At 42.2% G+C, this 27,303-nt stretch overlaps 1 protein-coding gene across 1 annotated transcript in view; it reads right to left on the bottom strand.

The window, feature by feature from the left end:
* The window catches only part of LOC135544449 (BMP/retinoic acid-inducible neural-specific protein 1), a 119,880-nt gene that overhangs the window by 41,646 nt on the left and 50,931 nt on the right, over positions 1-27,303 (bottom strand). Inside the window, exons 3-5 of the mRNA XM_064972061.1 lie at positions 16,098-16,288; positions 12,772-12,941; positions 2,937-3,042 (exon numbers count right to left, since the gene is read on the bottom strand). Coding sequence (XP_064828133.1) covers positions 2,937-3,042; positions 12,772-12,941; positions 16,098-16,288 — 467 coding nt within the window. The remainder of the gene's footprint in view (positions 1-2,936; positions 3,043-12,771; positions 12,942-16,097; positions 16,289-27,303) is intronic.

Raw genomic sequence — 27,303 nt, 5'->3', positions numbered from 1 at the left:
CTTTTGGAAAGGTCATATTCTGAGCTATCCATTAAAAAAGTATGGTCTACAGATTTAAGTGAGCTGAACAACCCTTCAACTGGAACAGAATATGGAAAAAAATATTCTTAGAATCCCATAAATGTATATATTTACATTTTGTTCACAGACTGTATTTAACAGCAAGGAAACATTTTGCTATGAAATTGGTCCCAACTCACAACTGTTCACTGTATCCCCTAAATCAGGTAGGCACGCTCATTCATATGATGTGGGAGTGTCCTGCAGTTAAATGCTTTTAGGACATAATGTATTATTAATTTTGCTTTGCATCTACTATGTTACTTAATGATGACTAGGGGGTGGGGGGATGACTGACAAGCAACCATTTAAGGGTTAGCGGGATGAGATAGGAGGTTGGGGCTGGAGGCCCACTTCTTTTTTATTTTATTTTCCTGTACATGATGAATGTATTATTACTTTAACTGTAATATGATCAAAATGATCAATACTTTATAGTTATGTACCTTTTTTAAATGTTTAATTTTCTTCGTCTGAATGTCAGCTCACAGGTACAACAATAAGATGTGTGAAATAATGAATGGAACATATGATATTAACAGAATACGAAATTATATGAACTTAAATATTGTATCTTTAACTCATCCAATGAAAAAAATGACTAAATAAATTGTCTGAATCCAAAGAGCACTTAATGATTCCTTTAGTGAGAGATTTAGTGGTGTTGTCGAAAATATCAGTTTTTTGACAATGAAGGTAAACTGCATAAATTAAAAAGTGATAGCTTGTCTCAGAAACTTGACCACTTTTAACGGTGGCTTTCATCACTGTCCCGATGGGAGCTGTGGTACATCTAAGATAAAGTTGCAGGTGATTCTTCATAGAAGGAGTGTTGGAGATGACAATGAAGGATTCCTTCAAAAGCAACTCACTAATTACAACGTTTGTCTACTTTTCTATCTTTGCAAGCCACTCAAAGATGATATTTGCGTGTCAATTAATGTTACAAATGTAATATTGAATACAGTATGTGATCTAAGTATACGCAGACTATAAATAAACTTCTGTAAATAAGTTAATAAAATAAAACATAACCAAATCTTCCCTGGGAAGGTCTAGGATGAAGTAAATTTAAATATTCTGATTGCTCAGGCTGTTTTGGTTTGATTCCTTCATGGGCCAAACACACCATGGATAAAAGTGTCAGGTAAACTGTATGACAATTGTATTAGCATAAGGACAGAAGATCCACAAAATGAATGGGAGAAAATCTCCCAGAGTGGAATTATGGAGCAAATCTCTGGTTCATTCCACAAAATACATTTATATTCAATCCGCAAGACAGTGCAAATCAGGTGAAAGTCCCTATGAGGCTTTTTCTCTATGTATGAACAGAATTTCATTATGTGAATGGACTGGGGGCTAAAGTGGAATATTGACCCTTAACCCTCCAGCCATTGTAGCATTGGGTTGGATACTCATGATTCCCCACAGTGGATCCGCAAAAGAAAAATTGACCGATGAGTGGAATGAAAATATTATTTCAACCCACAGGCAGGCTTGTGGTTCAGAACAATTATATTGGGGGTTGAAAATGGTTTAAATAAAGATAAAATATTTTCTACAAACCTAGGAGCTTTTTGTGTTGAATTGCGATGCGAATTCCATTATGTTAACGGTGAGGCAGACATAGCCTAGGTCAAGGATATCAGCCATGCAGTGAGAGAGCGCAGGGAACTGTCCATTATTTGTCTGGTGCTGAAACATTCCTAATTTGTCCATGTGATGCAAAAAATGGTAACAAGAAAGATGTAACAGGAAAAATAAAAATAAATGTTATGTGAAATCACCGGTTTGGAACTATTTTGGAGTCATGGTGGACAAGGAGGACAACAAGCTTGTAGATGGATACACAGCTTGCAAAAGTGCTAGTCGGTATTTGTTACGATAATTCAGTTAATTATTACATTAATTCAGGCTTTCGTTCAATTAGATCATACACAAGTCATATAAAGTTTAAACCTGTGCGGCTGGTAAAAGTTTGAGTCGTCAATAGCTAACTAAATAAATGTATGCTATTTTTGCAGCCTATAGCCTATTCGATTCCAGGAATTGTTTATTTAACTTTCAATTAAACAATTGTATTATCTAAACAATATTGAATGTTGCAACGATGTGCGCTGAGAGTCGGGAAGCAAGTTCAGGGAGTGAGTGTTTTAATAAATAAACGCAACATAATACAGAAATAAGAAACACAAACAACACACAGACATGACACAGCAACAGAAACAGTGACGCCTGGGGAAGGAACCAAAGGGAGTGACATATATAGGGAAGGTAATCAGGGAAGTGACGGAGTCCAGGTGAGTCTAATGACGTGGTGCACGTAACAATGGTGACAGGTGTGCGCCATAACGAGCAGCCTGGGGACCTAGAGGCCGGAGAGGGAGCACACGTGACGAATGTAAAGGTATTGTTTTGTTATGTCGTCTATAAGCTTTCATTAGGTAAGAAGACGGCTAATTAGAAGGTTCTTCTTCAAAGCGATTTGAGTCAATGTGCTGCATAGTATTGTGAAAATAATAAGATAGGCCTATCATTCTTAATTCATGGCATGGTTTCCTTTTAACCAAATGTTGAATAGACATGCAGACAAATGAATTAGTCCAGTGATAGCCTAATATCCTACTACTTTGGAGTCATAAAAACAATTAAATGAATAGATTTTATTTAGCGGGTCATGGATCGGCTCTCAGAAGAATTCTATACAGGAGGTTCAGGTTGTGGAGGAAAATCTGTCCTGATTTTGGATATCGGATGGGGCAATTAATTGATGTGGCCAGTGGGGGGCGGGTGCGGCAGAAAAAAGCTGGCCCCTGCAGGACTCTTACTCCCATGGTGGAAGTACGGTCAGGGACATGAGCGGGGATGTTTACCTTGAAGATGGAGCTTGCTCTCCGGGCTCTGCAGGAGGACAGAGCTCACCGAGTCCAGATTATCATAGCTGCTGCATCCCAGTGGGCCAGTACGAGTCTCTGTCACCTGCAAGAGAATCAGGACAAAGATGAGAGGAACAGTAGGGGACAAAGACACCTGCAGTGTGTGTGTGTTGGAGTGAGGGAGGATAGGGGGTGATCATAGAGAGAGTTATTTCCATGAGAATTTGACTAGACTCACAAGCTGAAATCCTGAGTTGAGATTTAGGACTCGATTCAATCCATAGCGCTGGAGATCTTTGCTGTAGCGCAATTGAAATGTAACGTTAATTTCCAATGGAGCCGACATGCAGTATTTTGCGAACACGGGAACATTGTCTTATCATTTATAACAAACTGTATTGCAAGTCTTCAGCTTTACAGATTTAATCGAACCCTTACACATGTCACATACACTACATAGGTGCAGTGAAACATGTTGTTTTACAGGGTCAGCCATAGTACCATGGTGCAAATTAGGGCTAAGTGCCTTGCTCAAGGGTACATCAACAGATTTTTCACCTGGTCATCTTTCACCTTCGAACCAGCAACCTTTCAGTTACTGGCCAAACGCTCTAACCGCTAGGCTACCTGACGCAACATGTAACTCATCAAGCAGTTATTGGTATCATTCTTGACCTTGTGTCAGGCATGGTTATATTTCCACGTAAATAAGTGGTGTTGCGGCATTTCCTTTACTAAGAAGGGGACACTCATCAACTAACAATATCTGTTATACATGGTTAGAAACATAGCACATACTGTATTTCTATTTAATGTGGATCCCCATTAGTTTCTGCCAAGGTAGCAGATACTCTTCCTGGGTCCCAGCAAAATTAAGGCTGTGATAAATACTGCTGGCTGTGATTAATTTCGCTATGGATAAGCCATTCATATTTCAAATGGGACTGTGTGAGTAGTTCATAAATATCTGAACTCAATGTGTGTGCCACATACATGTTCTGCGTTGCTCAGCTAAGTGAACCGTATTTGGGCCAAAGCGCAGAAGACAGCATATGAGGTCTTTCTAAACAGCACTTCCTATAGTTTCCTCCTTATTTCCATCTGCGACGTGTACAACCACCGGCTCCTAAGACCTATTTTCTTTTAAGGACCTTTAAAGATGTTATTTCCTTTTAAAAGAGGCAAGATGCTAATGGACTTTTTTCTTCAATCGGTGCCTGCGCCCCACACTCTCTGCTAGAGAATATCACTTCCCTTATAAAAGTCACAGACATCGCCTCTCTTCCTGCCCAAGCTTCAATCTATGGGATAATTAGGGTAGTCAAATGTGAGGGTGCTTTTAGGTCTTACTACACGTCTAACTTTAGACTTATTTAAAGACATTGCTCTTGAAAAGAAGGGTGGACTTTCGTCCTTTTTATCCCCTTTTCTTCTCGTAACGAGCTGGCCGGCAGTGCTCAATAGTACTTTCACATGATTCCAAGAAGCCAGATGCGATGCTACTCAGCAATGGAGATTAAGAGAAAAAACTCTTGGCATTAACCTCAATGGAAAATCACTCAGTCTCTGGCTCAGTTAGAAAACTCTTAGCTTGAATGAGGGGGGTTGCGTTGGCAGCTTGCTTCCAATCTCGTGAATAGGGGTTATCGAAGATGCGGGAAGGGTCCATAGTCAAATACTTAATGGTGAACAAACATGATATACAGCTACAATGATACAGAGCGCAGATACAGTGATGGGTAAATCAGATCCTCAATTCACCCAGTAAAATGTGTTTGTGTCCTTAAAAGGTCCTACTTCTCCCTTCCTGCTTGGAACATGCTGGTTAAATCAACATTGTTTCCACATCATTTCAATAAAATGACGTAAAATCAACGTGGAATAGATGCTGAATTGATATCTGTTCCCAGTGGACATTTTCCCATCTTTCATTGTGATTCGGGGCCAGATGGCAGGCTGACAAGCAGGAAATTAGACAGATGTATATCTTAGCCTTGACGTCACTCTGTTGTGGGGTAAAACTGAGAGTGATAGACTCCCAATAAGCTTCGCAATAACATTGTGTATGTCCCTTCCTGCCAAATGGTAAATATGTTATGTTTTGAGCACAATAGACAACAATAGACAACATAATTTGGATCTGTTTATAATTTAAGAGCATCTAAAGTTAGGTATGCTTGCAGCAGCCATACCACTGCAACTGTCCACCACTGCAAACTCCAAAAATGTCAGAAAGCTACACTAAAGTAACTGATTGAGAATCCAAAACAAGAACTTTTTGAATTTCTCTGCAGCCCTGCATAAAGTTTCAAAGTAGATTGATTACTGTGCTTGCCTAGCCTATCAAACCCTGGCATCTTGATGGGTGCTGACAGGGTGCTTTTCTCCCGTTGCTTATCACATAATAAATGACTTCCTATAAAGGTCGTATTGCATGATGCATGGTAACCTAGCAGAGTGAATAACTGGTCTTTATATAACCTCTGGGCAACCCCATTGTTGGCAAAACATGCACATGCATGCACGCGCACGCATACACACACTCACTCACAATGTCACACATACTATTACACACTACTGTGTGCACTGTGAATGCAGAAAATACATCAGACATTTTCCCTCGATCAATGTGTGCTATAGTGCAAGAATCATATTGTCAAAAGGAGGGAAAATATAAGATTACTGTCCTTGGTAAACCACCACTGATTCTCACTCACTCACTCACTCACTCACTCTCACACTCACTCACTCTCACACTCCATTTATTGGTTTTCCAGATTATAAAAACGGCATACGACGTAATAAAAATACAAGGAGCAATCAAAGAGCTGAAACAGGCCAAGGGGGATTTAGAGGATTTGGATTATTAAGCGGAACACAACTCAGAATCCCAGTGGGGCCATACTGTTTCATAGTCCTATCTTTAAACCATGGCTCTAGCACACGCTCTCTTTGATCTCCAAAATTCAGTATACCTACACTCTTTGACAAAAAAAGGTGCTATCTAGAACCTTAAAGGGTTCTTCGGCATTCTCTATAGCAGAACCCTTTGAAGAACCCTTTTTGTTTCTAGGTAGAACCCTTTTGCGTTCCATGTAAAAGTAGAACCTTTCAACAGAGGGTTCTACATGAAACCCAAAGGGGTTCTACTTGGAACCAAAAAGGGTTCTCTTATGTGGACAGCCGAGGAACCCTTTTGGAACCCTTTTTTCTAAGAGTGTAGAATCATAAGCATATTTGGATTATAATGAGAGGAACAATGTTATCCTGTGTTTGTCAATTTTAGGATTTGTTTGAATTGCATACTCAATCTTTGTCCAGAGCAGGAGAATTGGTTTGTGTTAGAGTGAAAACATACTATAGTACATTGCATCCTATCCATCTCTTCTCATTTAGATGGATCCGTCTAACGGTTATAGCATATTTCCTGTCAATTATGTGCACAATGGATTGCTAAGAGCATGTCACGCTGGAAGCCTCAGGAGCAATGGCATTTCAATATGTTATGTAACGGGGATGAGTGGTGACGTTATGTCTAATACCCATTTTGTTTAACAATATCACCATGTATTTTTAATTAACCCCTATTCAATTATTCACATTATATGCCATTTTCATGGTGTCTGTGATTCATAAGGACTCAAGTGAACTTCATGCACTGTTGCAGTCATTATTCAAAATGTATAATTGTAGATTTTTCCCTCCAGCATCGACTGACAGAGAAACTATGGCTGCAATAAGACTGGCTTCAGGAGGTGTTATTGAAGCTTGCTGAAGTTCGGGAAATTGCTTGCCCTTGCAGCTCAGATGAAGCACAATCAACCAATCAATCCTTCTTCGCCCTTCGCTCTTTGTTTCAGAGAAATATGTAATTAACTACTAACTTACATCCATGCACCCCACCAGATCACAAGGTGCTTGTAATTTCAAGACAAATTCATGTACCTCATTCACCAACAATGAGCCCACATGGCAGTCATTTTGTGCTGCACATCTACACTTTATTACGGCAGTGTAGAGGTGAGGAGTATTACTACTGACAACGTTTGTGGTATAGCTGCAGTTAGTGAATCAAGGCACAGTTATTAGCATTACTGCTTATCAAATGCTTCAAGACATCGCCTAGCCCTGTCCTCAAGCCATTTCGGAAATATTTGCTGTCACACAACTCTGGTGACAGCAGGTAGGATTAAAAATCATGTTAGCCTGAGAGGAGGGAGAGAGGGAACGAAGGAATAGATTGGGACTTGAGGGAGGGATACATCCAGTATGATGGAGTGTCTTCATCAAGGGAATGCTGTCACAGCAGAGCTTTCTTAATGTTCCTATCACCTGCCACTCACCTAATGACTTTCTATTTCTGGAAACAGGCAAATGAAGGGAGAAGCTCCCTAGTAACTCTTCATGGCTGGACACATCTCAGAGTAAGTTTGCTTTTGGAATGTAATGTGATTCCATGGAATTTAATAATTACACTGTATCACATGGCCTACCCGCAAAACTGATGATGATATGTCAGTTGGTAAAATTGGTGGAGCTAAAACTGAGTACCAACGTATAAAATACAAATGCATTCATTAGGCCACAACCCTCCTCAAACAAGTAATCATAGCTGAGTTAAATTCACACCCCCAAAAAATCTGGGTCACCCCAAAAAAACAATTTCAATATTTCAGACACATTTGCCTCCACACTACTCAAGAGGACTGTGGACCACATAGGTGGCAATCAGAAAGGAGAAACAGGATTCTGGCCTGTCCCATAGATCTGGCATGGACACCTGGAAAAACAACTGCTGCATCATCAGTAAATCTGCATATTGAATCCTAGTGTAAATCAGGCCAGCAGAGTGACTCTTCGGGGAGGTGACCTTGTGGGAACATTGGCCAGCGTCCCACAGCAGAAACCATATTCCGACCACCCCTGCATAATCATCCATGGTCTTTGTCACAGATAAACAGTCTGTTCATAACATAGAATTTTTTCCTCCATCTTTCAATAAAACACCCTACAGGGCATCTTATTTTCCTTCTTAAATGATCCCCCCTCCAAGAGTGCTATCTTGCAGCCAGCTATTGGATCCTGCTACACAGAATCACACGTCTTACTTTTTATTTCTAACGGGAGGGGGGATTGTGCCGTGCACAGTTTGACGCATGTTCTTCATTCTGTTGTGCTGTTCTTTATTTCGCTTAGTGGGCTACTGTACATGCCTGATTTAGGCTACGCTACAGTTTTAGACAGTATGTATGTTGTGTCCCAATTACTTGTTTGTTTGCCCTGCTGAGGCATGGGTGGATGGAAAGACACACGAATAGGTAGCCAGACTAGTAAGCACAATGAAAGATACTTGGCTCTGAATGAACGACGGGGTAATGGACGGGTTGTCACATGAGTTGACGCTGGAGAGACGAAGTAGGTACGGGGAGTAAAACATTTAATAAATAACGGACATGGAAAGAGACAGGAACAGCATCAACAAACTAATACTAAAGACAAAAACAATACAATGCAGCCGTGGGGAACAGAGCTGGGGAACTGACAAATATAGGGGAGGAAATAAACAGGTGTTAAGTGCTGATGCGCATGACGAGGGAAGGCAGGTGTGTGTGATGGATGGCAGGAGTGTGAGGAGGCTGAGACATGGGAGCCTGTCGATCCGGCTGCAGAGGTGGAGACCGATGATCCGGAGGAGAGTGACGTGGGATGGGAAGCCGCTGAGCCAACTAAGGCAAGGAAACCTCTCGAGCTAGCCAGGGCGTGGAAGCCCGACGGGCTGGCTTAGGCAGCCCCGGTTCCATCGGCGGCAGAATCCACCCCGAAGACAAACAAAAGAAAACTCCTGGAGCGGCTGGGCGAACAAGAACTGACGATCCGGCTGAGGCCCGACGTGGGATGGGTGCCATCCGAGCCAACTGGGGTAAAGAAACCTCTCGAGCCAGTTAGGGCGTAGAAGCCCGACGAGCTGGCTAGGCACCCCCGGTTCCATCGGTGACGACCCAGAGCCGATGTCTCCATACCAACCAGAACGCCAGTACTCCCCGATGCTTCGTATGTTGGCTGCTGCATTCTGTCACATGAGTTGACGCTGGAGAGACGAAGCAGGTACAGGGAGTAAAACATTTAATAAAGATGGACATGGAACGAGACAGGAACAGCGTCAGCAAACTAATACTAAAGACAAAAACAATACAATGCAGCAGTGGGGAACAGAGCAGGGAACTGACAAATATAGGGAAGGAAATAAACAGGTGATAAGTGAGTCCAGGTGAGTCCAATTACGCTGATGCGCGTGGTGAGGGAAGGCAGGTGTGCGTGAAGGATGGCAGGAGTACGTGGTGCAGGGCAACCTGGCACCCCCAAGTGCCCAGGGGAGGGAAGAGCGGGAGCAGATGTGTCACGGGTTGATCAATACAAATATGGATGGATGGATATTGCTGTGTATGCACTGCGTGTACAAAACATGCTCTTTCTATGACAGACTGACCAGGTGAATCAAGGTGAAAGCTATGATCCATTAATGATGTCACTTGTTACATCCACTTCAATCAGGGTAGATGAAGGGGAGGAGACAGGCTAAAGAGATACAATTGAGACATGGATTGTGTATGTGTGCCATTCAGAGGTTGAATGGGCAAGACAAAATATTTAAGTGAACGGAGTATGGTAGTAGATGCCAAGCGCACCAGTTTGTGGCAAGAACTGCAACGCTGCTGGGTTTTTCACGCTTAACCGTTTTCCCGTGTGTATAAAGAATGGACCACCACCCAAAGGACATCCAGCCAACTTGACACAACTGTGGGAAGCATTGGATTCAACATGGGACAGCATCCCTGTGGAACGCTTTCAACACCTTATATAGTCCATGCTCTGGGGAATTGTGCTGTTCTGAGGGCAAAAGCGGGTGCAACTCAATATTAGGAAGGTGTTCTATATATATAGTTCTATATTCTAGGAGACAAATTAAGTACTGTGGGAATCCTCCTATAGGATCTCAGTAACCACAGGTCAGCCTGCCGTGTGTGTGTGTGTGTGTGTGTGTGTGTGTGTGTGTGTGTGTGTGTGTGTGTGTGTGTGTGTGTGTGTGTGTGTGTGTGTGTGTGTGTGTGTGTGTGTGTGTGTGTGTGTGTGTGTGTGTGTGTGTGTGTGTTCTCTTTCCCTATAGTTGAATTCCATAAAAGCTGATGCGCCAGTTAGATCGTTAAAGATTGACGTCGACATTGGAAGTCTATCCGTGCACTGAGGATGTCGGGAAAGGCCTTCAAAACCAGCCACTAGGGCCATCAAGTAAACTTGGGTTTTGCTAAGGCATTGTGGACGGGGTTGGCGAATGGGCATAATCCCATGACTCTGGATCAGAAGGTTGCGTGTGAGATCCCAGTTGTGGATACTGGTTTAAAATGTTTTGTTTTAACCCTATCCCTTAACCCTTACCTTAAGCAATTCAGAATGAGTGCCTAAACTTAGTTACACTTAACTTAAAAACGTCATGTTTGGAGAACGTGGGTGAACATCTAATTCTGCAGTCTCAGCATATAATGTACACATGCACATTTCAACGCACACACGTGGCACTCCAAGACTTCACAGCCCCGACAAACAACCTGCCAGTTACAGAGACACTTTTGGCCCAAAAACCTTGTTTGTTTGGAGTTCTGTTATTAAGCCACCCATGGGGCTGTGAATGTTTTGCAGCCAAAAACAATGGAGGTGATGGTTGAGGCTTCCAGGCCACAAACATTCATTGGTTTGGGCAGATAGATTCCTGTGTGGGGTCTTAGAAAAATAACAAGTCCCTGGCTTGCCCTGGGTGTCACAGGGGGCATTGGGGAGATGTCTTAGTTTTGATTAACGTTTGTACGTTTCTGGAACCTCTTAAGCAGTGCTAAGGCTTGGGGAGATGGGGGGACGGGCCAGGGATGAGGAGTTGATAAATATAGCCCAGCTTGGCAGATCAGTGGATGCTCTCAGGCCATCCCCACTAATGCACACACACTAATGCCTGTACACTACTGTTCATTTTTCTGCTACAGCCTCAACTATTGAAGTGTCCTCCAGCAAGAGGTATCAGGGGGGAGAGAGTGTACAGACTAAAAAAGATTAGGGCTTACTCTAGACATATGACTAACAATGTGTATGTCTGGTGTATGGATGCGTGGATGTGTGTGTGTGCATGCATGTGTGTTTGAGAGTGTGATAATATGATAACATGAGGATATGGAAAATTGTGAATGGGAAATGAAATACCAAAACTAGCCATCTCCAGAGCTTAAAACACACATTTCACTAAGTAAACCCAGTACTTAACTTAAACTCTACACAGTAAATGTGCTTACTCGCCAGACAGGAAACAGTCTTAGTTTTCATCTCTATTGATGTCTTTGTGCCTGTGTTTTCTCCATAGACCGCAGCGTCTCACTGTGAAGTTTGACTCCCAGCCATATTAAATCAATATTGGAAGTGCAGGGCCTTGTTCTGTGTCTATAGATCCAGGCTGTGCGTCAGACTCAGCTTCCTCTCCACGTACAGATCGTTGTCTGTCTGCTACGTGACTGTAGGACCAGCGGCTGACTTTACTTCTGCCATCACCTTCTATATATAGTGGGAGAGATTGGCCCAGCCACAACAGATTTTGGATGATAGTACTTCTGACAAAGCATAAACCTTTCAATAGTATGTGTATCAGCTTTCATTTGTGTGGGCAGTGGCCTCAAATAATATTATTTTTGCTTTCAATTTTTCCCTCTTTTCCAGTCAAAACAGAAAAAAACGATCCTATTTCATATTGGGAATCAATGAAAATGGATTTTCTGTTATACTGTTTTCCTCCTACTAAATTCGGTCTAATTTTGTCTTGTTATATGGTATTTTGTTCCCTTCAAGTGTCTTTGTTTTGCTTATTTGAAATATATATGGAGTGTTTCTTCCTTGTCTAATGCCTGAAGGATCAATTGTTCATTCCACTTAAATTGAAGATAGGATCAACATATTTTTTGGGATGAATTGAATGTGATAAGTGTTTTTGTTGATTTGATAACCCTTCTGACTTACTAAATAAACTCTCTCCTCAGTTGAGACATATGATGAGATATTGTATATGATTAATGTAATTGTAGTGTAAAACAGATTGAATTATTAGTCATGTACTCAGTGTAAAACTATTCTTGATATTAAGTAGGCACATTCTTTGATGCCACATGATTGAGGATAAAGGCACACACACACACACACGCATGCACGCGCGCGCACACACACACACACACACACACACACACACACACACACACGCACACACTTCAAAATACTCAGAGATCTCCCACATACACAGTCCAACTATTCAACACCGGTATGACTCAGAGATAGTGCAGGTTTGTCAGTCAAGAAGATAGTCAGGACAGGTCTTCTCTGTTGAGAATGCGCTGTGTGTGCTTCTTCCCTCCTCAACTCTTCGTCCAGCCCTGACTCAGCAGCCATTGTCAATTCTGTTTAATTGTGTCATGCTTGACTTCCTGCTTCCCAGCACCCCGTCTGCCAGAACCTCTTCATCCACCTGTCACTTAGGACTTCAAAAAGACGGCAAGACACTCTCCAAGGTGGCTAGGATGGGGCTGGAGGTGTGTGTGATAGTCATGTGTTTGTGTACCAGAACAACATCATGTTTGTCGAAATGCGGTTTACATCACAAAAGCTTAGTTAAAGATCACTTGTGGGATCACCAAACAGTGCTCAGACATTACACTACTTCTCAAACTCATTCCTTTGATGTCCAACTACGGTGACACATTTGAACATATTTACGTACTGTATTTTTGTATGTGTAAAGATGGCATACCTTGATGGCATTGGTAGAGATCTGGATCTCATGGAGTTTCCTCATGGTGCCATCTCGGTCAATGAAGTAGGAGGAGGCCAGCTGGTGCAGGGCCTCCACGTTCTGAGTGGCGTTGACCAACTTTCTGTCCAGCTTGTTCTTGGCCATGTACATGGTCAATGCCTCCTCACCTACAGGGAAGACAGGAAGTGGAACTTATTGTATGATACAGTACAATAAAATACCATTGTTGACTTACTATTTTGCCTGGTAGCAGTATTCATTCATGTACAGTATGCACACTTTGTTGTCCATCGGTGGCTAGTAGCCATGGGGCTGCTGAACAGTGGGACAAAGGACCAATACAAGTCGGACAGTAGGCCGCAGAGACTTTGAATAAGTGAACATGTAAACTTTTCAGTTTCCCGTACTGCATGTGATATATCGTGTTGTGTTTGTGTATGTGTATGCTGAAGTCACAGAATGATTTTCCATGTAAATGGAAAATAAAGTACATCATATCTTTAAGCAACAAATATTACTGAAGTTTCCAAGCCATCTCTATAACGTCACTGTAATTATAATGTCTGGAGTGACTATAACTGCCATTTATACATCAAAATGTCACCAGAAACTGTTTATTATCCCCCTAATAACTCCATATTATGTGTTTATAAAGGTTGAATATGTTAAGGGCGTAAGTGAGTGGATTGCTTTCACACCGAGGGAATGACCTTTTGAAGTAAACATCCTGATACCGCAGGGGAAGAAGTGAACACTCCAGCAGAGAGGCCTGAACCTTTACACGGCAGCAAACAATGACTCTGTGATCTACTGTAAGTGTACGCATGCCAACGCCTGTTTGTTGACACTTCGTAAAGGTTGAACAGCTCATTTTCCCTCCGCCGCCCTCTCCTTGCCGTTCAAAGAGCATACAAGCCAAGTTGTCTGGAACTCATTCAAGAACATGTCACATATGTTCACGATCCCCCGCATCGTGATTGGTTATTTGGCCCTTGGCGATGCATTGGGATTGGTCACTTAGCTTGTGGTGGCTGTGACCGGGGGGGCGACAGTCAGCCCCAATGTCTCATGTCTGGTTGAAACAGCAGTACCATGGCATGGAAGGAGGATAGCCCCACTCTCTCTCTACTCTCCCTGCTCTTCCCCGGGGGAAGGAAGGTTACGCACACACCCTTGACCTACTGCACAAAGATAATGATACAACATTAACCCTGTATCGCTATAGCTTTGCCCCTCTCTGGCTTATATGGAAGTAGGTCTACTGTACATAAATATGTGACTTTACTGCTTTTGCCCCAGTAAAGTCAGGCCCTAGCTATATTTTATCTTTGTGGGTGATCTTTTCATAAAAAATACATTGTCTTACATTTTACTGGGCAGCTCTTTGGCGCTGTGCCTCGATAATGACTAAATTGATTCATACCTATAGCTGAGCCTTCAGCGTCCTAAGCTCTGTCTCAGCCTATGGTCAATGATGTCATTCCCATTTTTATGGATATACATTATTGCCATACAGGGCCCCGATTTTATTGGCTACTGTAATGAAATAATACAAGATGATGGATATATAAAAGCAATATATGAGGTGAAGGTATTGATTTGCCTGTATATCATTAACACCGTCTGCTGTCTGGTGCTAGGAGTGCTACTGGTGCTTAAAAGCAATGGAATTGTTAGACATAGGTACTCTATTGTGGAGTTAATGGTACCTGTGTGGGTTACAGGATATATTACATTATACTATTATACTGCACAATGGCAACATGTGCAGTGTTCAATAGTGTCTGCAGACCTGCAAACACACATGCACATACTACACACACATACACGCGCACACACACACACACACACACACACACACACACACACACACACACACACACACACACACACACACACACACACACACACGCCATCACACATTCTCAATGGGGCCGGCCATCAGACAGACCTATTTTTTCCAATTAAACAGAGACTCCTTTTAGCTCATAAAGTGAGTCTGACGAAGAGAACATCATCTTTTCTGTACTCCTTTATCACCTTAGATGTAATAGCTGTGGGCCTGCAGGCCAGCTTTCAGTACACTCCTGGTTTCTGGGTTTATCGGCTCACATAATGGTGTTTCTTTAATGTGCAACCCAGAGATTAAGATGAGTGACTTCTAGGCCATAACTCTCTGAAATGCCTTCAAGGTTATACATGATATGGTGAAACTTAGTTAGTTGGGAGAGAGAGGGGGAAGAAGACCGAGAATTGAAGAAAGAGACACAAACAAGAAAGAGGAAGAGAGAGAAGACAGAGAGAGAGAGAGCGAGGGAGAGAGAGAGAGAAGAAAGAGGAAGAGAGAGAGAGAGAGAGAGAGAGAGAGAGAGAGAGAGAGAGAAGAAAGAGAAGAAAGAGGAAGAGAGAATGAAAACAGTGAAAAGAGAGAGAAGAGAGAGAGAGAAGAGAGAGAGAGCGAGAGAGAGAGCGAGAGAGAGAGAGAGAGAAGAAAGAGGAAGAGAGAGAGAGAGAGAGATGAAAAAGGAAGAGAGAGAATGAATACAGTGAAAAGAGAGGGAAGAGAAATAAAGATAACCTGCAACATTGCAATCAGTTCTTTGTGTCAAGATTCCTTATATCATTACCTTTAATAACATCTGCATTTGTGGTAGTAGTGAATCATCCTCCTTATTTTGAACTTATTTATATTTTACCTAAGCATCATATTTCACCACAATATTATATTTCTGAATTCCATAATGAGTGTGTTAGGGAAAATCACCTTGCAGGCTTGTATATATGATATTGCAACTCTAAATGTCTACCTATGAAATCCCCCACTTTCACTTTAACTGAATTATTGAAGCTGACTGTTTGACATTCAAGTGAAATCCTAGATTTAAACAGAAACGATATGTTTCTAAAGCAGGGCCTTGCCTGTAAAATGCATGAGCTCCAAAATCGTCAGCGACAGGTTGATACAAAATGTTGAATCAGATAAAACCACCTCAAATGTTATCTTAACAGGACAGAACCATGAGAAGAACCAATGCAGGTTTTAGAGGGGGTTACCATTCTATCATTACCAGCTATGCATAAGCTCATTTGACTGTCAAAACTACCAATTTACCAATTGATATCCCATCTATTTCCCCATCAAGAAGGTGGCATGGACAATGGACATTACCTTGTACGTATGTATATAACAGGGCTTTGCCCAAATAAGGTAATGGGGGGAAAAAATTGGCGAACCAACCACAATAAGGAGTAGCCCGGGAGGGAATTTTTTTGGCCCACCGCTGTTGTCTTAGTAAAGTAGAAGTAGATATATGCTTTCTCACCTCCCAAGGTGGCGGATATCAGGATGTGGGTTCCATACTTCTTGATGATGGTGTCGATGAACTGTTGAGTGGAGGGTCGTCGCCCTAGCAACCGGACACTGCGCTGGAAGTCTGGCATGAGCGGCACAGGGTTCCGGATCAGGTCCCTCCTCTCAATGGCTGTGTTCCTCACCTTCCAACGCGCAAACTCCCTACAAGAAAAACAGAAGAGGTAAATGCTTATGTCTTAATATATTCATTGATGTCATGATGACAACCATTTATGCAACAGCAACATCAAAATGTAAGGTCATTTTACAATTGGCACCTGCTATAGCAAGCATCTTCGCAGTTGACGTGATGTCACAAATGCCATACTCGTCTAACGTTCAAAACGGCATTGGATTATTTAGTTAATGTTCACAATAGCTAGTGGCAATGTTATCACAAGAGCGTAAGTAAATTGTGATCGCATCCTTATTGAAAGACAACTGCTGTATTGCCATCACTAAGTAAGAGAAAAAACATAGAAGCACTTGGTACTCAGTAATGACATTGAATTAGCTGCTTTAGCTCTGCCTCAAGCAGAAAACTGCCAGTGAACATGATCTCCCGCCATCGAGACACCATGTTATCTAATCAAGGCAAATGCCAAGCATGGCTGTGGGCTATCGCCTATTCTCTGTAGGTCCTGATTGTGTTTGCTAAGTAAAAATGATCATCATCAAACCCAACCTAGATCTGGGTCCTGCAATCAGGCAAAAAGCCTGGATCTGTAATCGAATCCCAATCATAGACCTAGATCCTCAAAGACATGTCTATTATAGATATCTCATACAAAACAAACCAAGGACCTCAGCCACCCAAGCCACGACCTGTTCACCACGCTACCATCTGTGGAGACAGTACAGGTGCAGCAAAGCTGGGACCGAGAGACTGATAAACAGCTTCTATCTCCAGACTGTTAAACAGTCCCCACTAGTCTGCCTCCACCCAGTACCCTGCCCAGAACCTTAGTCACTGTTACGAGCTAGCTATTACCCTTTACTCTACCCTGTGCCTTAGAGACTGCTGGCCTATATACATAGTCATGGAGTCATGGAACACTGTTCACTTTAATAATGTTTACATACTTTTTTACCCACTGCATATGTGGTTGGCACCCCCTCGGGTTTGTGGAGTGGGGGAGATCTTTGTGGACTATACTCGGCCTTGTCTCAGGGTAATAAGTTGGTGGTTAAAGATATCCTTCTAGTGGTGTGGGGGCTGCACTTTGGCAAAGTGGGTGGGGTTATATCCTGCCTGGTTGGCCCTGTCCGGGGGTATAGTCGGACGGGGCCACAGTGTCTCCCGATCCCTCTTGTCTCAGGTTCCAGCAATTATGCTGCAATAGATTGTGTCAGGGGCTAGGGTCATTCTGTTATATCTAGAGTATTTCTTAATTTAAGTATATTCTCTCTCTCTCTCTAGTCCACCTGGTCGTGCTGCAGCTCCAGTTTCAACTGTTCTGCCTGTGACTATGGAACCCTGACCTGTTCACCGGATGTTCTACCTTGTCCTTGACCTGCTGTTTTCGACTCACTCTCTCTCTCTACCGCACCTGCTGTCTCTAACTCTGAATGATCGGCTATGAACAGGTGCTGACCTGTTGCACATTCTACAACCACTGTGGTTATTATTACTTGACCCTGCTGGTCATCTATGAACATTTGAACATCTTGGCCATGTACTGTTAAAATCTCCACCCGGCACAGCCAGAAGTAGACTGACCACCCCTCAGAGCCTGGTTCCTCTCTAGCTTTCTTCCTAGGTTCCTGACTTTCTAGGGAGTTTTTCCTAGCCACCGTGCTTCTACATCTGCATTGCTTGCTGTTTGGGTTTTAGGCTGGGTTTCTGTATAGCACTTAGTGACATCAGCTGATGTAAGAAGGACTTTATAAATAATTTTGATTGATTGATTGATACTGTATTCCAGTCCAGGCACATCCCATATAACTACTGATGTACTGTACAAACCTTTTCTATGATACTGTCCATAGTGTATTTACACACCATTAAACGTTCTGATGTTTCTTAATTTTTTTAGTAACATTTGTTGGGGATTACGTGTGCATTGCTTATTATTGCTATGTATTACTGCACTGTTGGAGCTAGGAACACAAGCATTTCACTACACCTGCAAATCTGTGTATGATCTTGATTTGATTTGGAATCAATTCTGACCTATTGTGTAAATGGTATGGTCTAGTATCTGTAATAGGACTGCTGGTATACCAATATCATTACCCTGGGTTATGGCTAGGGCAACTACTAAAGAGTTAGCTATGTGATCCAACAAATAAGAAAACCCTTCTACATCTATTACATTGCACAGTAGTCCAGGCATTACTCAGTATTATCTCCCCGCTATTCATTTTAACAATGGTGTAGCTATTACATAATCAGCCTTTTCCATATGTGTTTGACACAGTATGATGTGCCGTGACTGGCCCTGCCTAGGTCAGGGGTGTCTGATATATAAATATCCCCCCAGCTATAAATCTTTGATTTTTTATTCTTTGTCTGAAATAATCCCGCTGGTGGAGCAGTTGTCCTTTTAATTTCCCCTGAGACAGCTTACACTTTGCATGTTTAGCAACACAGGCCCGCAAAACAATTGTTACACGTTGAATGGGGGGAGGGGGACTGCTGTAATAAAAATGTCACTTGGCAGCTGGAAGCGGAAGGCTAGGTATCCACGTACAATTAAGTCTACCTGCATGAGGCCGGCTCACATACTGCGTGCTGGGTACCAGAACAATTTGGATTCTGACACCTTGGAAGTCAGACAGATTTGTAAATCTCATTCAACAGGGTGCTCCTGCAACGTAAGAGGATTTTATGAGAGACCACATTTGTTTGGGAGAGACACCACTGGCCGTTAATTCTATTTTGAAGCAGGTTTTTTTCCCCATCTACACTATCATACTCATGCACACCCACACACACCTGCACGAAAGCACCCACACCTGCACGATAGCACACACACCTGCACGATAGCACACACACCTGCACGATAGCACACACACCTGCACGATAGCACACACACCTGCACGATAGCACACACACCTGCACGATAGCACACACACCTGCACGATAGCACACACACACACACACACACACACACACACACACACACACACACACACACACACACACACACACACACACACACACACACACACACACACACACACACACACACACACACACACACACACACACACACACAGCCATTCATGGAGGTGTTGTGGCTCCATGACAGGTGAATCTCACACTCTCAGCCTTTTTGAAAAGCATTTAAGCGCTTTCTAATTACCGCTCTTCAAGAGGATGGGAACACATGTAAACAAATTGTATTGTGTCTGGTTTTGCATCAACAAATCTGAAGGTAAAGTAGGGCAGATAATGAGGCATATTAAGTCTCCACATGAAATCACTCATGAGATAGGTAGCGTACTTGCATGGTTGTGTGTCTGTGTGTGTGAGTCCATTATGTGCGTGGGTGTGTAATTGTATACTGTGTGTGTATATGCGAGCTTCTGTATATGAAAGTGTGTATGCGTGTGTGTGTCTCTGTGTGTGTGCTTCTTTGTGTGTGTGTGTGTGTGTGTGTGTGTGTGTGTGTGTGTGTGTGTGTGTGTGTGTGTGTGTGTGTGTGTGTGTGTGTGTGTGTGTGTGTGTGTGTGTGTGTGTGTCATTGGGCAATTGTCTAAGCACGAGTGAGGGAGAGATGGAGATAAAGAGAGAGAGAGAGAAAGACAAATAGGAAGGGCAAAATGAAGAAAGCTACATTCTGGTCCAATTTGTGCTTATCTCTCCACTGTGTTTGGCTCACGATCCAGCAACAGCCCTACTCAGTTTTCTCATTTGCTGCAACCCCGTCCTTTGGATCAATGTCAATGAGGAAGTCAAAGTGTTGAAACGACCGCAGTGAAACGACCCCGTGGTTTAGCGTGGGACTTTATCCTCTATTGTCTCTCGACACAGGGGTAGAAATAAAACAGATGAAGGCTAAATGCAGGTTAACACAGGGCCCAGGGTAAATAGCACTACACATTAGTAAAACAAATCAAGTCTGACTCAATTACCTAGTCTATCATTCATTAACTGATTTGCTGAAATCGTTGGCATGTGTGCAAAGAAACCCACAGTATAAGTATGTGCTGTAAATGTAAAGCAGGATATGAAACGACTCATTCTCTTATCCGGTCAATAGTTGTGTTTACACAGACAGCTCAATTGTTATATTTTGCACAATTAGTCATAAGAAAAACATTTGTGTCAAAAGATCAGAATTGGGCTGCTTGTGTACACGCAGGAATATTGTTCTAGACATAATGTGTCAATACCATGTCGTATACCATGTCGTATACCATGTCAATACCATGTCGTCAACATTCCATTGTACATGCTGATTGCATACTGTATATGCAAACAGTAGTTCTGCTGTCCTATAATGACCTCTAAAGCATGCTTTACACCACCAAGACGTATTTTACTCTCCTAGACTCCCCTACCCTCATCATGATTGAGCTTTGAATAGGTCCTTGGGCCCAAATTGAAGGAAGGAAGGCGCTGCCAGGGTACACAATAGTAGGTCTTTGTAGATAGAAGGTGCTCTTTGGTAAAAGGGCTAAATTGGTCATCAAAAAGAAAGGAGGACCAAGGCACTCTTCATAAAGAGCTCCTTGGTCCTCCTTTCTTTTGATGACCTATTACTTACTTCCAATTCTCAGAGAGTCGATCAGCTGGGTTCAATCTCCCTGTGCATAGCTCGGGGTAACACCTTTCATTGGCCGTGTTCAGCATGCTATTAACTTCAGACTTTATTTCTTTCTCTCCACTTCAGTATTTGGATTGTGTCCACAGTCACATGCATACATAGTACATACACATACTTTTACAGGCGATTGAGAGATTGGCTAGCAGTCATGATAGTGTGATGAGTTGACCTGTTGATGTGCCCTTGAGCAAGGTACTTAACCCTAATTGCGCCTGTAAGTCGCTCTGGATAAGAGCATCTGCTAATTGACTATAATGCTATGTATCAAAGGGGACATGTAAATGAGTGGTCTCTGTCAACGTTTCTGGTAAGATAACAGGTAATAAAATGGTCTTAAAGGGTTAATAAACTGGTATTCATATGCAGACAAAAACAGCAGGTGGTGTGAGTACAAAGAATAATGTTTTTCTTATCGTGACTCTAAAACAGACTCTCAAAATAACAGATTTGCAATGCATCTGTTACTAAAAGTAGATTTGCCTCTGATTAGTCGGTTATGTTATTACATCAGTTCTAGATTATAGAGGAATGGTAGACTGCTATCTATCAGTAACAGGTCCTGCATTCACCAATTTATACCCAACATGAGTATAAAATAATATTCTTCTTTGTATTCCCATAATTCATCCGCCATTTTGTTCATATCAGATATCCAATAGATGATATGTGACTGCCTTCCACTGGCTTTTCTTCAGAAGAAAACAAAAATATCACAATTCTTCAATGTCAAAAAGATAAGCAATTTTCTAGAGCACAATGCTCGGTGGTGTGTGCCGGTGCATGCTGATTCAGTCGGGCTCCTCTTCAGAGAGCGAGCACTTACTGTGTGTGTGTGTTTGTTTTGGACACACAAGCCTCCAAATGGAATGATAAATCAGACCTGCACCAAATGCGATAATAACCATGCCAAGAGAACTGAGAGAGATGATCAGATTTACCAAAATCTCATCTCTCTCTCCATCTCTCTCTCCCCCCCTCTCTCTCTTTCTCTCTCTCTCTCTCTCTCTCTCTCTCTGCTATGTATCAATTTGTTTTAAGTACAACCCTCTCTTCGTGGCTTGGGACGATTAGCAAAGAAAAATGTGTGTTGGCCATATGTATTTGGGTCCATATGCCCAGATTAAGCAGGCCAACAGATGGAACTGGCTACATGATTCACTGCTTAATCCCTCAACTCAAAGCCCAGTTTAATGATCCCTCAAAGAAACTTATGACGAGATAAATAGCAGTGCCACTGCAATCTGAGGCATTGAGGAGGTGGTGTGATTATCATTTCCATCAGGCATTAAAGTGTGTGTGTGTGTGTGTGTGTGTGTGTGTGTGTGTGTGTGTGTGTGTGTGTGTGTGTGTGTGTGTGTGTGTGTGTGTGTGTGTGTGTGTGTGTGTGTGTGTGTGTGTGTGTGTGTGTGTGTGTGTGTGTGTGAAGATGATGTCCTCGTAATAGTTTAAATCAATTCAGATAACACTTTAATGGCTTACTAATGCATCATGACACAAGTTGCAGATATATTGATGCACCTCTGTAAATGCCTCATCTAATCTTAATATCTTGTTGTTGTTTATATGCTTCAAATGTTTTATGGCTAGCAGGGAGAAAAATTCCAAGACCTTCCAAACATCATTTTTTCCTGCTGCCAACTGATCTTTTCAAGCATTTACCCATTTCACATCCCCCTGGCCTGTGCTCATGAGAAATGGCACTACATTTCAAAAAACATTACTGAATGCTCCTTTCTGTTATCAGATATGAAACCACAACGAAAATTAAATAACCGTATTTTATTTTCCTTTCTCCACAATGCAAATGAAAGATTATTCATATGTTTTCCACCAGGAAAACTTTCGAAAGGCATTTCAACTTATTGCGTTTGATGCCAAGAAGAACATTGAGGAAGAGCTATCCATCTTCCACTAATTCCCCTGCAACCTCGTTTGGAGGGAACATTTCATTTCATTCCCGCCCAATTATTTATCGAGCCCTTTCTCTGCATTTTTGTTCTGTTTACTCGTCTTCCCAGAGCTGAGACAAGACATTTGAGCAATCAAAAGTGTCTGGCTCCCACTGATTTCTATGAGTGGTGAATGGGGACATATCTCACCAGGGAATGCAACAACTAATGACTGTACTGGTGACTTTGGTCATGTCTGCTTCTATTTCAGATGTGAACATCTTGCAGGCCTGAAGAAAAAGAACATCCACAGTGCACGGTCCATAATTAAGCATAATCTGTCGCACATTGAGCTACCACTCTCAATCTGCCTCTTATTATGCAGTGAGCAGGAGATGAATATGAAAATGTGTAATTGGGAGGGAGGGAGAAGAACGCTCAGAGACAAATGTGGCCAATCAAGGCACTATCTTCTCCGTCAAAGTCGACGCCCCGAGGATTGAGAGACAATCAGGCTTTGAAAAGCTAGATTTAGCTGCCGTCTAACATTCATTTGAGTGAGAACATTACACCCTACACTAACCCACATAACGCTCAATGAAATATATTAATATTATATATTTTGTAATCAAGTAAGCATATATAGCTCTTGATGACATGAAAGACATTACTTTTACTATGATATACACCAGTCTTAAAGGCTACCACAGGTTTGACGGACAGCTTTAACCTTTTTCCATGGGATCAGGGGAAACTCACCATCTAAGGAACCTTTAGTCGCTTGTCCTAGATGCATCTAATCGCATTCTATAGAGCGATAAAGTGCACACCCGATAAAGTAATCCCACACCCAGATTCAATTCCCCATTAGAAATGGGTGACATGAAAAGAGGGTGTTCAGATAATCCATTGCGGCTGAATGGGCTCTGAACCACACTGTTCTCTGACAGCTCTATGTGTCTGAGAAAGACAGCGACAAATACCATTTTCATAATGCTGTGAAAACCAATATGTGTCCTTGTTCAGCTTTCCAGTAGAGATACAGGATCCTACACTACTGTAGGCTATCTTTTTGGCTCTGGTGGTGTTACAGAAGCCTTCATGTTTCGACGAGGCTCGCTTACACGGATGTCTCTGTAGGCATTGCTGGCATGCTGCTTGGGATAGATTGTGATCCAGTAATTATAATTCCCAGAAGAATGACGTGGTAAAATGCATCTCCACACTGTATTGACATATTCCTTCTATTCCTCACAAGCTGGGCTCTCTCTTAGATCAAACATCTTGCTTAGATCAAACAGACAATGCTAAGTGACTTGAACATCTACCATATCTTATTTTTCTTGAGTGTACGTGGCAGCCTTTTCCACAAGTGTCCATTCCGTATATCACTTCCCCCCTCCAAGGGATAGGGTGGTTCATATTAGAACACTCTCATTACTCTATGTCTGTACAACCAACCCACATCTGTTGAAGGAAATTATATTTAAATTAGATTCATATTCATACAAAATCCTATTCCTACCATAGTGGACCAATCACGACTCAGGTATTATCGGGTCTATATGACACGGCGAGCCATACATTCTAACACAAAAGAAGTAATACCTAACTGAACCCAATTATCCCCACATGTTGAGATCTAGGTTGTTAGGGATTACCCAAGTGTTGAAGTCCCTTGGTGGGTAGTTCATCTCTAAGCTATTATCCCACTGTTCCATAGTGGGGACCCCAAGTGTTTTATATTTTTATATCTCAAACCTTAAAGCTTCTCCTGTGCGGCGGTGGTGTGCCTTATACCGATGGCCTGAGGGGGAAAAAGCACTACAATCAGGGTTTTCATTGTCATCAGACAACTAAAGCAGTAGCCATAAATCAAACAGCCACAGATATACAATTGAATTCCTGGATAATGTTGAACCGCCGAGGCCTTTAAACATATTATGGAATAAATCTTAATCCAATTGCCTTTTTTACTACAGAGGGCCATGTGGAAATCGATGAGGTTTTCATTCTGGTTTTCAACGGTGCTGCTTTGCTGCTTTCTATTCAGTACCGGTGTGGGCTGGATCTGTAAACACAGCAGGTGACATCAAGGCCAGAAATGATAAAGTGAAATCCGTGCCTATTTTAATGTACTGTGTGAATCAGTCCTGCCACAGGCAATAATGGAGTTCAGACAGCACAGAGGGGGCATTTATAAACATCGGTGGGATTGTTCCGAGCGGAGATGATAAAAATAGATGTGCGTGGTGGTGATGAATCTGATAGTTTCCCTGTTGATGTTCCCATACGTCCTTCACAGGGAATGAGAGAGAGGCTGTGCTGGAGAGATATATTCTATATATACTCATTTTGTTGTTATGACAAATAGACAAGCGCTGACTAATCAGACTGACTCAGTGCTAAGTTTCCCAGGTGTCTGTAAGACATATCTTGACATGAACGAGAGAGGATTGACAGTTGTGAATATTTACCTCCAAGTAATGGTGTGCTGGTCTTTTATACCTGTGCAAAGTGAAAAGTCTCACCAATCAACAATACCGTGCACAAATCGTGGACAAACTAAACTCTACAGGAAAGCAACTTCAAACCCTTACGTACTGTATTAACTGAAAACATAAAATGCAGGGTTTTCATAAAATAATGTCCCAACAACTTTGGAGAGTAATGCTGCATGGTGAAATTGATCAAATGTGTTTCATTTGCATACACAAGGACACTTTTTAAATGTAATTTCTGTATTTTAGACCTGAGAGGACATCATGTGTTGGTTGCTATGGAGTCCTCCAGGCCTTTCTTAACCTGGGACAACAAGAACTCTCACTGCTTTTTACCTCTATCCAGCGTAGTGGATCTCTGTGCTCAGATACTGTGTGTAAATAAAGATGTAACATTTATATGCATCAAACATACTGGACATATCTGAGCTTTCTATCCCTATGCCCATTATATTACTTTGTCCATTTAAAATACAGGTAACTGACAAAATAATGAGAAAGAGAGGGAGGTGTAGTTCCTTTCATCTGAAAATATGGGGTTTTTAGTTTTGGGGAATGTTGACTTTCTCCTTCCAGCGCAGTATGAGCTCTCTGGCACTACTCAATTTCACTTAATACTGTAGCTTTGATCCCCCCAAAAAAGGTGTATTCACACTATACAGCACTGAAGCACTGATATTCACACTATACAGTATATTCACATTAAGTATAGTTGCAGTGTGTTTTGAGCTGTATCTACTGTGTAATTGCTATGATCATACAACTTTTAAAAGTGTTGACTCGGAAATGATCAGAGGTTGAAAAGCCTTTTGGTGAGTGTGATATTTTATTTATTTATTTTTAATTCACCTTAATTTAACCAGGTAGGCTAGTTGAGAACAAGTTCTCATTTACAACTTCGACCTGGCCAAGAATAAAGCAAAGCAGTTTGACACATACAACAACACAGAGTTACACATGGAATAAACAAACATACAGTCAATAAAACAGTAGACAAAGTCTATAAACTTTGTGTGCAAATGAGTTAAGATAAGGGAGGTAAGGCAATAAATAGGCCATGGTGGCGAATTAATTACAATATACCAATGAAACACTAGAGTGATTGATGTGCAGAAGATGAATATGCAAGTAGAGATACTGGGGTGCAAAGGAGCAAGATAAATAAATACAGTATGGGGATGAGGTAGTTGGATGGGCTATATTACAGATGGGCTATGTACAGGTGCAGTGATCTGAGTTGGATCAGAGTATCACCAGCAGCAAGAGCGACATCATTGATGTATACAGAGAAGAGAGTCGGCCCAAGAATTGAACCCTGTGGCACCCCCATAGAGACTGCCAGGGGTCCAGACAACAGGCCCTCCAATTTGACACACTGAACTATCAGAGAAGTAGTTGGTGAACCAGGCGAGGCAGACATTTGAGAAACCAAGGCTGTCGATGAATACGACCAACAGTAATATCTCCTATCGATGGCGTTTATGACATCTTTTAGGACCTTGAGCGTGGCTGAGGTGCACCCATGACCAGCTCGGAAACCAGATTGCATAGCGGAGAAGGTACGGTGGAATCAAAATGGTCGGTAATCTGTTTGTTAACTTGGCTTTCGAAGACCTTAGAAAGGCAGGGTAGGATAGATATAGGTCTGTAGCAGTTTGAGTCTAGAGTGTCTCCCCTTTTGAAGAGGGGGATGATCACGGCAGCTTTCCAATCTTTGGGAATCTCAGACAGTACGAAAGAGAGGTTGAACAGGCAAGTAATAGTGGTTGCAACAATTTTGGCAGATACTTTTAGAAAGTGCGGTTCCAGATTGTCTAGCTATCTGGATTTGGGTGAAGGAGAAATGAGGGAGGCTTGGGTGAGTTGCTGTGGGGGGTGCCGGGCAGTTAACCGGGGTAGGGGTAGCCAGGTGGAAAGCATGGCCAGCCGTAGAAAAATTATAGTAGATGTATCGGTGATGACAGTGTTTCCTAGCCTCAGCGCAGTGGGCAGCTGGGGTGAGGTGCTCTTAT

The sequence above is a fragment of the Oncorhynchus masou genome, chromosome 8 (assembly GCF_036934945.1).
Source record: "Oncorhynchus masou masou isolate Uvic2021 chromosome 8, UVic_Omas_1.1, whole genome shotgun sequence".
Taxonomy (NCBI): Eukaryota; Metazoa; Chordata; class Actinopteri; order Salmoniformes; family Salmonidae; genus Oncorhynchus; species Oncorhynchus masou.
The sequence above is the reverse complement of the archived record's forward strand: the minus strand, read 5'-3'. Positions and strand labels throughout refer to the sequence as shown.